Raw genomic sequence first — 16,048 nt, 5'->3', positions numbered from 1 at the left:
AATCTAAGCTTTTGAGCACTGGTTTGGCCTCAGACAGCCTGGTTTCATCACTAACATGAACAACAAATATAAAAAAGAAACTAAGAACAAAATAAACAGAGACACTGTGTGCTCCCTTTGGTAGCCATTTCTCACATTTAAAGTAAGAGCTAAAGATCTTTCATTTACCATAGGCATTTTCTGTCTGTCTGCCACTCAGAGGTAATTGTTTATTGAAGAACATTGCAATTTGCTTTGAAGCTGTGTGCCTGAAATTAGCAGTGCACTAAATTCCTGAAAGCAGAGGGAATTTTTTGTTAACATGAATTCTCATGCAGCAGGCATACTGAAATGTAATCATAGCTACATATATGGCATGTGACAGTTTTCTTTCCTTTTTATCTCTAGATGCCATCAAAATGGTAGCTACAGCACTGACATTAAATTGCTGCCTGTATATTTTCCTTATTTTAACAATATAATAAAATCTTTAGAAAGCAATTGTTATTGCCTTTCTGCTTAGATACTTACTCTTACATTTAACCTATAATTTCTATCTGAGTTTTGCAGAGTGTGAAATGCTTCTAATGGCTTTTATATTGCTTTTCATCTATGGCTTTCTGTATGGTTTTGCTCAAATATGTTTTTAGTAATTGTTTTGAAAAACATGATGAAAAGAATATTCAGTATGGGATTCATTCAAATATTTTGTCACAGATGGTTAATCTGGCATGTGCTCCACCTTCTTTGCAAAGCTCATAGACCATAAACGCTTACATGTATTTTGTTTTCAAAATAATTGGATGCTCATCTATTAAAACATAATAATTTGTCTAGGATAAACACTGTAATGTGTAGATTGGCAATAATAAAGTGCTTTTCATAAAGAGGAAAAAGAAATGCATTGTGAGAAGAAATTGATCTTCACGTTTCCTGGAGAATTATTTTACATGATGTTTTAGTGAGTAGCGCCCTGTTCTGGGCTGATGTTGTACCTTTTGGCATCAGTTCAGTCATTCATCTCACCTTAGTGTATGGATTAAAAATGGTTTGCCATATACTGGTTTGCTGGCAGTGGTACAGGTGTAATTCATCTAGGTACTTCTCTGGACCTTGATGCAGAAATACTTAGGGCAGTATTGTGATTTTATTCCAATTTGCAGAGAGCAAGGAACATAATTTTTGTGACCTATTCAGTTCTAGACAGGAAGAAAATAAGAGCAGAAGGCAACTATGTAGGGTCATATCATCAGTCTATTTAGATCAGTTTTCAGTTCAAAAAGAGGCATAGAGAGAGCTCTCCTTTAGGTTGTGCTACAGTGCAGTTATTGGGCTTCTCATACATACAAGTGTTGTCTGTCCAAGACACATTTGGAAATCTTATCAGAAATCTACTTCTTTCAGGAATCAGCCAAAAGCAGGTATCAAGGAGGACGACAGTGTAAGTGATATCTGAGGCTTCCTAAGGCACTTTTGGAGAATTAATCACTTAGGAACTTAAAGACTCCCTGAATTTTGTACAGTTCACTGCGTTCCATTTTCCTTAATCTGTTTTTTATGAAAATCCCTTAGAGTCTTCCTTAGAGTCTCCATACCTAACAGTGTCTGTATATAGACCTCATGCTCCTCAAGTCATCTGTTTTCTAGTCTAAATCCTGTTAATTATTCATTACATATCGGATCTCTGGTCATGCATCCTTTTTGAACCTTTTCCTGTTGCAGTGCAGTTTTGTAAGGAGGGAAGGGGTTTAAAGACAATGGCAATTTCATATGCAGGGAGCTGAAGAGGCAAACAAACCATGACTTTATTAGGTAGGATTTGTTCAGGAACTGAAGCCAGATTACTGTAGTGCCAACTGGGCATCTAAAGTACTTATGTGTTCAGTGTTAATTAATCAGAAAAGGAAGCAACAGAAAAGGTGGCCTAATACAATGTGTTTTCCTACTAGTTTGTATTGATTAAAAAAGTTCTGAGTCTGGGATTGTTTCTTGCACCATCATCCTCATTGTGTCAGTAGAGCTGTTTGAAATGTACACAGAAATATAGGGCAAAAAGAAGTTAATAAAATCTAGGCTGTATACAGGCCACTGCAGGTATGCTGTGTATGGCTTTGTGTACTTGATTCCCCGAGGGTAATCTTCTGCACTGAGAATGACTGAAGAAAACACTGAAAATTGTTTCTGTAGCTCCAGTACCTGTGGAAATACTCTCAAAGATTATTTCCTTTCTTCTGAGGCAGATGATGACAGCGAATTGAAAGATTTGTTCTCTGTATTCTAACAGTGTGAGCTATTAGTGAGGTGCTTTATCTGACAAAAACTGCAGCATCATGCTACACAAAAGGGTGAAGTACACTTGTAGCTCGATCTGAACCTGAAAACTGTACAAACTTTTCATTAATTTGGGGTAAGGACCACTGTTATTATTTTAGTTCTAACCCTGGCTCCTATGCCCTTCTGCACGTATTTAAGTCAGAGATGCTCCTGTGGCTGACAGCACTGTGAATGGCATCAGTCTGTTTGACAGTATCAGGGAATCGTAGGAATGAATTGCTAGCAAAAATGCTGACATTAAAAATGTGTATAGAACTTTAATAGCTGTACACTTTAACTCTTGCAGTTTGGGATTTTTTTTGTTTTACAAGATATGAAGGGAATGTTACATTTGACATTTGTTAATATACATCCCCACCTTATGAAAACAAAAAAATAATTAAAAGTCTGTTTGATTACCTACCTTTCTTAATTTCTCAGGAGCATGTCAGGTGGGAGGATGGAATAGCTAGAAAAAGAGAAATCAAGTGGTCCTACTTCTGTTGCTCATGGCTTAAATATGCATACGCAGAATTACATTCTAAACCCTTGCTTTGTGATTCTATGAATTGCTGCAGAAGTTAGGCTTGTAATAGAAAATGAGAGTAATGGAGGAAACACTCCTTTCCTTACTCACTACGTATTGACATTTGTGTGTGGGGCACTGTTGCATTGCCTCCTACTACAGGGCACTAATGTTACAAAGTAATGTTTCTTAAACATGTCTTTTGTGTTTGGAAGCTACTCTCAGAAGGCAGCGATCTCATGCTACAGAAAGGCGCAGGTAAATAAGCCTTTCTACTGCTTCTCTAAGTTACCTGTACACATGGTAGTAGTAGAGGAACCAACTCAATGTGTAATATGTCTTTATTAGCATTTTGAGGGAAATTATGATATTTAGCTGCAGTTGAGCTATGGGCTGTACAGCTTCTGAGAGAGGAGTTCTTGTAAGCTTGTATTCACCACTGTTGGCACATACTGGTTTTACACAGAATAACCTTGCTGGCATACCAGCAAATGTGGCCAACTCCCTTTTCAGAGGGAATATTTCCTTATTTCTCTTTAGTAAAGGAAATTCAGGTTACTTCTAGTTTTCTGAATGCTTTGGTTTTAAATTCCTTGAGAGAGGAAAAAGCAAGCTCTTTCCCTTTATAGGTTAACCATGTATTTCCTTTTTATAAAAGGAGTTTTGGGGATAGGATATTCTTAAGTAAGACTTATGTATGTTAGCATTCGTATTCGAAGAAAGTAATGTATGTTATTCAAAAACAAAGCATTAAGCTTCTTTGGGATGAAGTTTTGGAGGCAAACTGCATGAAAGGAAAGCATATGTTGCTCAAAAGTACACAAGATTAATTTAATTTGAATTAAGCTAGCAAAAGTTCTCAGATCTGAAGAAGTAAATGATCCATTAATTGCCATTATGGGATTGTGATAGCATTTAGACTGAGCTTCTGCCACACACATTCTGGAAAAAGAAGTTCCAAGCTTTAGCTATCTGTCATTATTTTAGAAAGTTTATTGTAGGTGAGGAAAAGTGTCCTTGTCACTAGAAAAAATAATTACTCAGGATGTGCTGTCGTCCTGAGGGGCTGTCTGCTTTGAGACAAACTGACTTCTTGTGAAAGGTATATATTTATGCAGCATTGGAGAAGTGACCTTGTATTTCATACTCATGAATACAGTAATGAGATCTGAATTTTTCTATCGAGCAGATTTGATAGAATCACTGTTTAAAAGTGATGGTGCATATCTCATAAAAAATATGGAGTAAAGCTTACGAAGGACATGTGGTTTGTATTGGTTCAAGTCATCTCATCTTCAGTGATAAAATAACACATCATGCTTCTGAGACCTTCCATTCTGAGAAGGCATGTGCAATGAGAACAACGCTAAGATTAGTCACTCTAGAAGCTTTCTTTTGTAACCATTCTCTGTTTCACAGTATAGTATTTTTTCCATAAAACTTTTGTGGCTAAAAGCAACTTCACAGAGGGATTGGTGCAACACCAGTATTCCCAATACCTTACTGCTTTCTGATTTGCCACTGAAAGTAGTTTGTTGTTTACTTAAAAGATGAAATAACACTGCTTGCAAGCTATGTAATTAAAACAAATAAATGTGATTTTTTTTTTTAAAGCACTCCTGAGCAATCTAGCAAACTTAATTGGGCAACAAACATAATTATCACCATCCTACATGAATTAGAAAAGTGGAGAAGAACGATAGATCAATGGAGTTATTTCTGCATGGGGTCAATCTTGTTAATATATCAAGCATAGAATATCAGGTCTAGCTACAGGATAATTTTTCATTGGAAGAATGGAAGGGATAGTAATTATTTTAAATATGTTTTCCTCACTTGATGATAATTATCAGTTCTTCATTAGTAAAGCTAACGCTCAGAAATCCATATGCTTAAAATGGTACTGAGTTCTCATACGTTCAGAGTGAACAAAAGCCAGTGAATCATTGTGTTTCAGAGTTGTTTAGAATTGATCCATTATTAGTACACAGTAGATTTTTTTTAATGATGGATTGTGATCTGTTTGCTTCTAGGTAAGACCCGAAGAGCCTGTCTTCTCCCCTCAAAATCATCAAGTGAGCATAGCTTTAAAGACTTCAGCAGACACCAGCTATCAAATTATCCTACGCTCCCACTGACCAAGTCAATAGAAACTCTACATCAAGGAGAAAAAGAAGGCCGGTTGGGCTGTGCGCATCGTGCTCTGAAGAGCTCTGTCAATCCCCCAGCTGTTATGGGTCTGAAGAAGAACCGTAGAAGTTTACCAGTTGCTGTCTGTCGGAGCTATGAAACTCTGGATGGCCCCCAGAGTGTGGATGTATGGCCAAGATCTCAATCCCTGGATGATCTCCAGGGAGATTCCAATACTAATCTACAGGACAGTAGCAAGAAAGATTATTTTGCTCAGGATTCGCTGGATACAGCAAAAAAGGCAACTGGATCTGCCCTGCCACCTCAGTCGTGTGGGGGCAGTTGTATGGTCGATAACTTGATGCCTAAGCAGGGTAAAGCAGCTGCTCGTTCTCAGAAGGGTAGAGGTAAGGAGCTGGAGTGCTCTGTAATGAAGAGTGCAGTTGGGAAACCTTTTCCGCTCCCTGTGAAACACTGTGAAGCTCAGGCTGCCTTGGTGACACATTCTGCAACAAGGACACCTCTGGAAATACAGAGTAAGGGCTTTCATGACCTTGCACGGGCTGACTATGCTCCAGTCCTCAAGGGAGGTCTAGAAGCTGAGCAAAGAGGCACAAATGAGACAAGAATGCAACCAAAAAATCCCTCTCAGCCACCACCTGTTCCTGCCAAAAAATGCCGAGAACGCCTTACTAATGGATTATATCATCCTCCCATGACCCCCAGTGGGAACAATTCAAGTCAAGAAGCACCATGTTTGCCAGTAAAAAAGAGCAGTGCATCCACTCCCACTGATTTTCATGGAGTCCATAGGACATCTGAACAGGAACCCAGTACCCCTCCTAGCTCACTGCCACCTTGGCTGTTGGAGCAACCAGAGACTAAAAGTGTTCAGCAGCACATGATAAAGCTAGGGCCTGCTTCAGCAAGGAAAGTCTCTTGTAGCAGGGGAATGGATCTGGAAATGGTAATAGAAAACAAGTTGCAGTCTGAAGGTATTGATCTTACTGAAGAACCATACTCAGACAAGGTAAGTGGAGCACTTTGCCTCAGTGTTTTCTACCAGTGTTGCAAGGGCTAATCTTTCATTTATCGTATCTGTCATATTCTTGTGAGTAACCAGCCTGCATAAACTATAAATCATTAAGACACAGGATATTCTATAACTATGCCTAACTTTACTATCAGGCCTTATGTTTAAAGTAACCATTTAGATGTGCTGTAGAGAGACTGAGATATCCCAGGCATACCTTGAGCCTTTTTTCAGGCCACCAGTACCATGGTGGCTCCGAGTGTGAAAACATCTCTTTTGTTGCTACTGTAGGAAAGTGGAGCAAGTGGAGCTGAAGAAGAAAGTCATGTACATGTTATGTTTTCAAGAAAATATAAGTTGATAGCATAGTGATGAGGACATACTCATGAGGACATGATGGGAAGGAGGGAGTTCTAACTCCCAGTCCTTCGAGGATTGCTTTTTCAGTTTTCTTGGAAGAGTCACTGGCTAAAATGCATGAGCAGTGTTGGAAAGGAGAACAGAACACAGCAGTATTCCCATATCCCACGAGAAGTATCCTTGTCAGTAAATGAGGCTCATTTATTTCTTGTTTTTCTGGACCATCCTCTCATGTACCCTACAAAAGCGGAATTGAGCCAGCAGCAGACTCGCATTAATTTTATGCTTCTAACCCCTTCCAGAAACTCAGCCAAATTTTGACAGGTCACACATCACATGCCACATATCACATGCCACAGGGGAGAATATTACTAAGCTTGTAAAAGCCTGTAGCTTTTGGTGCCTAGGAAACATGACAATTCAAAATAAAGTTGCTGATTGATTCACAAGTCTTTTGCCGTTAGGTGGCGCCCCTGAGTGGGTCATCTTGGAGCTGCCAGGGACAGTTCTGCAGTACAACTGGGCAGGGGGTCTAACTGCTGTGGCATAGTGCATAGGAAGAAGTATTAGTTTGCCTGTATCTAGCCTGGGTAGGAAATGTATATATAGCAACAGCTTGTTTATAAATCAAACAACATAGTGTTAAACTGAGGAAAGTGTCTTCATGTGAAGAATAAATTAATTAGGAGATGTGAATAGAGTAAACGAGAATTTAAGAGATGTTCTTCAGTGTAAACTTCTCTGTCACTAATCTGTCTCTGGAAGTTCTTGCCCTGTCACTGCTGTTGGAGATCAGGCATCTCTGTCATTTAGCCACCAAAAGAAACAGGAAACATTTAGTCAAAGGATCACATCAGTTAACTGGTTGAACCAAACCTCAGAAAATTATCCAGAAATCATCATGAAAATGAGTTACTGCTCAGCAGCTTGAAATCTAAAAATGTGGCCTTTGGGGGCATCCCAGTTCAAGTGAAGTGTAACAGGAGTTTTGCTGTTGATTTCAGGGAGGCTGGAACTGATCTCAAAGCTCATGAAAGATGTATACTGCTATTTTTACACCATTGATATCATTTATAGCTAAATAAAATTAGTTTTATGAATCTCAAGAAAAAATCCTTTTTTCTCCCATCCCACACATCTTTGTTTGCATTGATCAATCTGTACTGATGCACTTCTTTCACCTTTCTTCTTGGCTGGCTGGGAACATTCAGCATGGTCGCTGTGGCATTCCTGAGGCTTTGGTACAGAGGTACTCTGAAGACTTAGACCAGCCTGAAAAGGATGTTGCTGCAAACATGGACCAAATCCGGGTAAAGCAGCTGAGGAAGCAGCATCGCATGGCAGTGAGTATTTCCTTAAACCCAAGCTCCTTAATTATGAGCAGACTTCTAGAAAGCTCTGCCTACTGGTAAAGGGAGCAAACTATCTCTTGAGTCATAGTACAAAAACGTTACCTGCGTGCTCTCAGCAAGAGCAACATTTACAGGGGTACTACAGGGACAGTAGATCCTGCCCTGAAGGAGAATAACTAGGAATTGAAAACAGAGTGAATGTCCTCCTTTTTCTTTTTTTTTTTTTTGACTCCCTGGAGATTCTAAGGAGATTGCTAGCAGACATAATGCTTGCTAAGGATGGCATCCATTGAACAGTTCAGTTCAATGGTTTTGTACTTTTCAAAAGTTTCAAAAGGTTTTGTACTCCTTTTTCATTTCTCAAAATACACTATTCTCCACTCTCCTTAGAAAAATCAGAAGAGGGTAGCTATCAAAAGCTTTCATGTCTGTACATAAAAAAGCTTTGTCTGTCTGGGGAGGTAATACACAAAGTTAGTATCCTTTTGCCTTGGATCAGCCTGGAATGGATCAGCCTTGGAAGACTCCTCACTGGCTGTTTTTGAGTGGTTTCAGATGAATTCAGAATGATACATGACAGTTGTCCAAATGACTGAGTACTGCCCCCTGCACCTGCCCAAACTGTTACCACTGCTCCTGCCCAGCCTTTCTGCCCACAGACCACTCTCACACCTACAAGCATGGCATGCATGAGAGAGAAAAACTGAAACATCTGCTATCGAATTCTGCCAGCTTGAAAGCAAAACAGAAGACTTGCAGTAAAACAAGCAGTGTGTTTAACATGAAGGTTTTGTTTTCTTTCTTTTTTCTTCTTTTCTGTCCAGATTCCAAGTGGAGGGCTCACTGAAATTTGCCGAAAACCTGTATCACCAGGACTTATCACCTCTGTATCTGACTGGCTGATTTCCATTGGCCTGCCCATGTATTCCAGCCCACTCACAGAAGCAGGGTTCAACACACTGAGCAAAGTGCCTTCTCTGTCACAAACTTGCCTTCAGGAAGCTGGCATCACAGATGAAAGGCACATAAGCAAGCTCCTGGCGGCAGCAAGACTCTTCAAACCTCTTGATCCAGACACGATTTAACATGCTCCATAGCATGACATTGCCTAGTCAAGAACCCACTGCTTCTTCCTGCACCAATTTTGTCCTAATTACTTTACATAACTAAAGGGATCAAGGAAGTGGCTCCCAGTGACAGGCAGAATGCTTCTTCAGAGAATATGACATGTTTCAATTGCTGTCTTTGGCAACCGAAGGAGAAGAGAAGCAACCACCAGGTAACACAGATGTGGTACTTCCCTCCCCCCTCACTCCCTTGTAAAGTATTCCTGTTCCAAGTGCATAGGGCTGGCCTGACATCAGACAGCTTCAGGGAATTAAGGGATCTTACTTGCTTTTCCACAAGTTTGTTTAAGTGTTACTAATAGGCACTGTATTTGTGGAGAAGTGCTGAGGCTGGGGGCTTTCTGTACATCTAGATACCTGGAGTCAGTCCTACAGACCATGTACAAATCAAGGTGCAAGTCCCAGTAGAAGCTATTTGGCAAATGCCTTTTCTTTTTTTTAGTGGTCTAGAGCTAAATGTATACCCCTCTTTCCTGGTCATCTTTGCTGTTGCTTGATATAGGTCCCAATATGCCTCAAAGCCTTTAGCTAGGCCAAAGTCAATGGACTGAAGTTAATTTACAGTATGGTCCATCTCTGTCACTCCAATGCAATTAACCCTAGGAGAAAGCTTCTTTTAATTTGTACAGAACTGAGGTCATTTTTATAACTGCTTTTTAGCAATCTGCTTTTTATTTGCCTTAAAACAAGCTTTTAAGCAGTTACCTAATGTTCACTTACCTGTACTCATGCTTCCCAAGCCTTGTTTCAACCTCTCACTCATAAGCTGCACTTAGGGTGATATTCAGCTTAAGTAGCTTCTATAAATTGCCTCATCATGACATCTTATGTGTTGTATAGATGCTTTTACAAATGCAGGGTTATGCTAGGTTTCAATTGTGAGGCTGACTTCCTGTTCACTGCAGTCTGCATTTACTGTTGTTACTAAACAGTTCCAAAATATACTGCCTTGTATAGATGTAACTGCTTTTCATTTTAATCATATTCTGTGTACTGTGTTATATTGTCAATCATTACGCTGCAGCTTTGACTTGGTATCCTGACCGTATCGATTCCAAACAGCAGGTTTCTGCAAATTAAAGATCACTTGTGGGGGATAAAATGTATTCAAATTATGTCCCAAAGAAATCTTGAGATTCTGTAATTCCATTGCCCGGACAAGAAGAAAATGCTATATAGTCTTGTGAATTACACTGTGATTTTAGAACAGTTGGTATCTTTCACGTCTGAATGTTAGTGTTACCTCTCCCTGGGAGAGAGCAGTGTGCTGGCATATGTGGTGAGCCATTTTTTCACTATATTTTTCTGCTAAACCCTTGTGAAATGTTCCATTCACGTATGTGGCTAACAACAGATCTTATTTTTATATATGGGGACACATTTATATACCAAATACAGATTATCATGAATAACATGTGACTAGATTTTTTTTAACTTGGGCTCTCTGTACAGTTTATCCTTTAGCTTCCTTGTAGTGCAAGTGCTCCATGGAAGGCAGAGCAAGCTTTACTCTGGCAGGCAAAGTGAGGTACAGAAACGAGGGCACAGGCTGGGAAGTGAGATTGCTTCCAGCATCAGTTCTGACGTCAGCTTACTGTATAGAACCAGACGAGTCACTTCACAGCCTGGTGCCTCAGTTATCTCACGCCTGTATTGATCTAATAACACTAATTTTCCTGATCAAATGCTATCAGATTGATGAGTGGAGAGCTTTGCTTACTACATCAGTCCTTACTATGTACGATACTTACATGGCCGTGTTTTAAGTCAGATGAACTACATGTTTTACTACAGATGACAATTAATTTGGCTCCCGTGTTAGGCTCATTTCCTAGTTTTGGAGTTGTTGAGTGTTTGTAGCGTCAGCTTTGAACTCAGTCTGCATCCAGAAGCACGCCATCATATGAAGCATCTAACTCACTGCTGTCATTTGGAATTGTTCTCAAACAAAACTCTTCCAAGTCTTTTTTTAATGATGTTCTCCTGCTGCATAAATCAATTGCTCTAATGTGACAGCGTCAGGAAACATACAGCAAAAATGCTTTGCACCACTGGTAAAGATTTAAGGAAAATGTGGAAAAAGTACATTGTCTTTTTAATAATAATGATTTGTCATTTCCTCTCTGAGGCTTACATGGTAACTATCAGCAAGCAGGAGATGAAAGTAGTGAGACTTCCTGGGAGTACTGGCAGGGACCAGTACTGAGTGAAAGCAAGTACACAACAGCCTTCCTTGGAGCAAAGGAGAAGTCCAAGCTGGCTGTGTGCAGTAAGAAGGGAAACATTTCTTCTTACAGGAAAGGCAAGTCACATAATAAAGCTCTCCCATATTAATTACTCCTACTCAGTTAATAACAGGAGAAATACAGGAATAAGCCAGACCCATGTGCCAAACACACTCTGTAACTCCATGGTTTTTAAATAATGACACAGCCCAGGGAAACCAAATCCCACCCATCCAGCACTAGAGTGAGCAGTCTGAGATTTGTGAGTTCTAAAAGCTGCTTTGTTTTTCTTTTTAAGACTGCTCTCCGTGGTCCCACTTGAATTATAATTTTAGTTTCTATTTTAATCGAAAAAAGCCTTAAGCTTTTCAGTGTTCGAGCTTCCCTGCTGTGGATTCAGTGACCTGTGGCATTCCCCACGCAGGTGAGGCAGTGTGCTAAAGAGCCATAACCTCTTACATTTCCTTGCAGCCCTTCAGTACAGTAAGCAAAAGATCACTCTTTGGCTCTTGGGAAGCACAGAAGAAACCTGCTGCTGGAATCCTAACCTGCTCTGCTCAGGCTAATGACGTTACGCATCTGTCCATTGTACCATTGTAACTCAGATAGCTATTTAATGGTAAGAAGCAGCAAGCCCAAAATATTACAGAATGCCTTCATAAATGTAAGCTTCCGTCAGTAAATCTCTGTTAATACCCAGATAGTCTCTGTGCTCTTTTTTAAGAGCCTGGCTTTGAGTGCAGACTGGGAGCACGATCAGAAATGTTAAACACTGCATTATTCTAACAGGTCATCATCTCTAAGAGCAGCAATAGTGGTCGATTCACCAAGTCACAGCTGTGCAATTGTACTGTATTATTTTTAGAATAAATAATACTTTTGGTCCAAGATACTTTTATCTTTAATTGACACCCTTTGGGGAATCAAAACTGTCAAACAAGTTATGTAACAACTAACAAAGTTGCACTTTCTGTATATGAAATCAATATTTAAATAACTTATTTTTCTCCATTTGCTGTTCTTATATGATGTAAAGTAGCTGTAATATACCAGTACTCAATATGTCCTGCAGTTTGCTTCAACCCAAGAAAGCTGTGTATTGTAAAGAAAAAAAAAGAAAAACAAAATATGAATGTGTAAAGATTATTGTGCTGTTTCATTTAGCAAAACAAATGGTTGACAAAAGGGTTTTCCTGTGTATCAAAACTTGTCTATAATTATATGTCATACTGTTCATAGATAAAAAAATAAATAAATTTCTTTGGTCTCTCTTTTTATTTTGTAGTTCTTAATGTAGCTAAAAGATCTTCTACTTGCTGATGTGGGAGCAGTGTGGCTGTCTCATTGCTTCTCCCAGGCCCATAGCTCCTCACAGTGTAAGCGTTCTCAGTACGTATCTACAGCTAAGAAAAAGTCTGAGTTCAGTGCTGCGAGCTGCCTTTGCTGTGTTCATGGCTTGAGGAGGTTTGGGTCTTTGTCTCTTGTATACCTTTAACTTTAACATTGGAGCTTTTCCAATTTGCAATGAAATAATTAAAGATTGGTGGAGCCAGATAAAGCATGCAGGAGCACAACTCTCTCAGGGGTTGTATTACGTTACAGCTCTTGCCTCAGAGTGGGGATTTCCAGCCTGGTTTTCAAATGCAGCTCCACGGCACTGTGCTGGCACAGGCGCTTCGCTCTGCCTGGATGAGCGCAGCTCATGGTCAGTCATGCAGGTCAGTCATGTCTGCAGTCTGTAATAAGATGCCAGTGTGCAGGTGTTGGGGCAAAGGATGTGTCTTCCTTCTTGCTTAGTGTGGTCCCATTTGTTGTTGTGGTTAAACTTGCTGGATAATTAATAGGTATTAATTAGTAATCTAACTGAGTGCTCTCAAGTCCCCTTGGCCACAGTGTGCTGTATCTGCAAATTAATTCTTTATGGATCCTTGCCCAAAGTGACCAGGGTGGGCTGTGCCTGCTTTAGTCGATGCTAACCAGAAGCTTAGCTCTGGGAAGGGCTCAAGGAGAAAACAAACAGAAAACCCATCCCTTGGGCTGGGTGCAGACAGCTGAATCTCCCATTCCCTTCAAGCAGCACTCCCATCAGAACTGTTCAATGCTGCAAGTGGTTTGTGAGAACGACGCAGCATGCAGTAAGGGTGACTTTCCTCCCCCCCCCCCCCCCCCCCCCCCTCAGATTATCTTCCAGTTCAGCTGAGGACCAGGCTGCTGCTGTGCTCGTGCAGCAGAGGGCACTGCTCTGCTGGCTGGGGGAGAGCATTCAGCCAGCCTCTGGGGACTGCAGCTGGCTCCAACACAGGCCGTTTCCAGGAGTCTCTCAAGTAACAAAATATAAAAACAAAACAAACAGTGAAAGACATGAAAAGCCAGAGCGCTTGCCATTTCTGCAGCTGGAACGAGTATTGCTTCCCTTCCAAGACTGCTTTGGTCCAGGATTGCTTTGGGAGCAGCTGGAACACAAAGCCCCTATCTGTTGCTCTCAGCATTTTGCTAGTTTCATCCAAATGTGTGCTAACCACCATGACGACTGCCAAAAGCAAATGCAGCCACCCCCCAGCACATGTGAACCAATTCCTTTATTCTGAAAGTTCTCTTTTCACAACAAAGCGTTTGCATCAGAAAAAGAGATGCAGAAGAAATGTGTTGAAATTTCTGCTACTTCTAGAAAGAAACTGTGTCTGAGCAGAAGGTTCACGTGTGAGCCCCCGTCACACAAAGGTAAGCTGCTGTTACGAAGGCTGCACTTGCTAATTGCCATCCCTCTTCAGCATCAGAGAATGCCACAAAGGTGACCAGAGGGCAGTATACCAGTCTTCTTTTTACTTTATATCAACTTGAAGTGCTTTTTCTTTAATATCATCAGTTCTCATGCCCTCATCACATATTTTCTCTTTCATTCAGTTAACTAGTACTATTTTTTTCTTTAATCTCTTGTTCTGAAGTTCAGATTTCAGCATACTCCTTCTTGTACCCAGTCCCAGGCCTAGAGGCCTGCAGAGAATGGAAATCACAGCAAAGAAACATTTTCCCCCCACTCCACCTTGATTATCTTGGTATTCCCATGCAGTAAGATTTCTTCGTTAAAAAAAAAAGCCTCCATTATTGCCAAATCACCTTGTAGGAGAATTAGAGGAATAAAGATTCATTCCCTATTTATTAGTAATGGTGTTTCCTAAAGTGCAGAACAGGATATTTTTCAAGTCTGCTTCTGAACGTGGCTAATGTCAATCCACTGGTTGTCTGAAACCTTGTGCCTTTTGGCCTGTGCAGTATTTCCACACATGTCGCAGTATGAACTGGCAGGACACGTTTGTACCATTTTCCTTATTTCATGAGGTTCTTTCATCTCTGGCTCTACAACTTCAGAATATGAGCATCACATTATGAGCACTTTGAACGTGTAGTGTGGTTTCTGAAGAGCAGAAAAATGATTGAGATGAATTCAATTACACAAATAAGCGCTTAAGTGCTTAATAAAGTCATCTAATAAAATGAGAGGAGAGGCACATTCCATTCATTAAGCCTTTTCCCCTTGAGGGACACTTTCTAGCCCCAGTAGCTGGATTCAGTACATTTCTCAAGACCGGCTGCAGTCTTCTAAGTTTCTGCTTCACAACACGATGACAAAATGGGAGAGGGGTTTTGATTTCAGTGCGCTTTCAAAAATACAAGGTGAGTCAAAGATCACCTCTTGGCACATAGGCAAAACTGCTGGAATGACTCCAGGTTGCCCCCCCCCCTGTATTTCCCACCCCCTCCTTGTAATCTGCATGCAGCTATCACCTGAGTAGAAGGTCAAAGTCTATTCCCCAGCTCACCATTCAGTGCTTGCTTATATGTGTTTGTGAACAAAAGCAGCTCTGCAACCCCTGAATGAGTAGCACCACAGGTGTGAAGAATCAGGGGGAAACCACAGCTGCTGTGATGCTGATTTGGTGAATACCTTCTGGCATCTGACAAAAAATACCACAGTCAAATGGGAAACAGGCCCACCAAGTGTTCTGTCTCTGCTCATCTTTCTGGGTTTATCTCCTTTGCTAAGCACTTCTCTGGATCTCTATGAAGTCAAGATACTATTTGGAGAGGAGAAATTCATTTGAGTTGGGTAGGTGAGAGACTCAATCGGGGCAGATACAGTCTTTAATTCCAGTTTGCTTTTACAAGGAATTCCTGAGGCACAAACGAGATTCTGGAGGAGGGCCCCCAGGTACAGTGAGTAGCAGGAAGGTTCCCCAGGCACCATCTTGATACACATGAAGTAAATCTGGATAAGTTCTATTTAGAGCACAATGACCTGCTGGGCTGCACGCTGCACCTTGTGTGAGATTCATAATGGAAGCATTTGTTTCCTGTTATTTACTTTCTACCATCTGATGTTTCTTCTTTGTCCTTGGTATCACTCACCCCAAATGTTCCTTACCATTGTGCAGTGTGGGAGTAACACCTACCAGCTGTGCCTCTGCTCTTTCCACATGCCCTGTTCAGCTGCAGCTGGATCACACAGCTCTGTCTCTTGCAGAGCAGCCCAAGTGTAAAACAGATTAAGGAATACTCCTGGCACTTGTTTGCTCTGGCCACATTAGGAAGATAGGAGGAGGGAAAATGTGTCATCCAGCTCATGGAACAGATGAGATGTTGCTGGGAGAGAGAGAGGATGAAAAGAAGGAAGTAATGGATAATGGAAACCAGTGGAAAGCTGATGAATGTCAAAAAAGTATGAGCAGCATGGCTACCCTCTGGGAACATGGAGGCCTCAGAAGTACATTTATGGTATGTTGTACGAGTCTGTGCCAATTTAATGAATCAGTTTGAGAAGACATTCTTTGAAGAGGAACTACTCATATAAAGAAGTTAAGGAAAAGTTTCTATCTTATTTCTATACATTAGTGGGAACTCCTGGCCATTACTCAAAACAGGCTCAAGACAATTGCTGCAGGACAAAGCAAGACATGAGTGATCCCGCCTTTTGGAGTTAGTGAATGTATGCAACCACTTTTCAT

At 40.7% G+C, this 16,048-nt stretch overlaps 1 protein-coding gene across 6 annotated transcripts in view; it reads left to right on the top strand.

Annotated features, from left to right (window-relative positions):
- Window positions 1–12,316, top strand: part of LOC125690068 (SAM and SH3 domain-containing protein 1-like) — a 522,255-nt gene extending 509,939 nt beyond the window's left edge. For all 6 annotated transcript variants that reach the window (XM_048938015.1, XM_048938019.1, XM_048938018.1 and 3 more), the window contains 3 exons: window positions 4,852–5,978; window positions 7,553–7,684; window positions 8,518–12,316. In XM_048938015.1, coding sequence (XP_048793972.1) covers window positions 4,852–5,978; window positions 7,553–7,684; window positions 8,518–8,778 — 1,520 coding nt within the window. In that variant the 3' untranslated portion in view covers window positions 8,779–12,316. The remainder of the gene's footprint in view (window positions 1–4,851; window positions 5,979–7,552; window positions 7,685–8,517) is intronic.
- Window positions 12,317–16,048: the final 3,732 nt, after the last annotated feature.

The sequence above is a fragment of the Lagopus muta genome, chromosome 2 (assembly GCF_023343835.1).
Source record: "Lagopus muta isolate bLagMut1 chromosome 2, bLagMut1 primary, whole genome shotgun sequence".
Lineage (NCBI taxonomy): Eukaryota > Metazoa > Chordata > Aves > Galliformes > Phasianidae > Lagopus > Lagopus muta.
The sequence above is the reverse complement of the archived record's forward strand: the minus strand, read 5'-3'. Positions and strand labels throughout refer to the sequence as shown.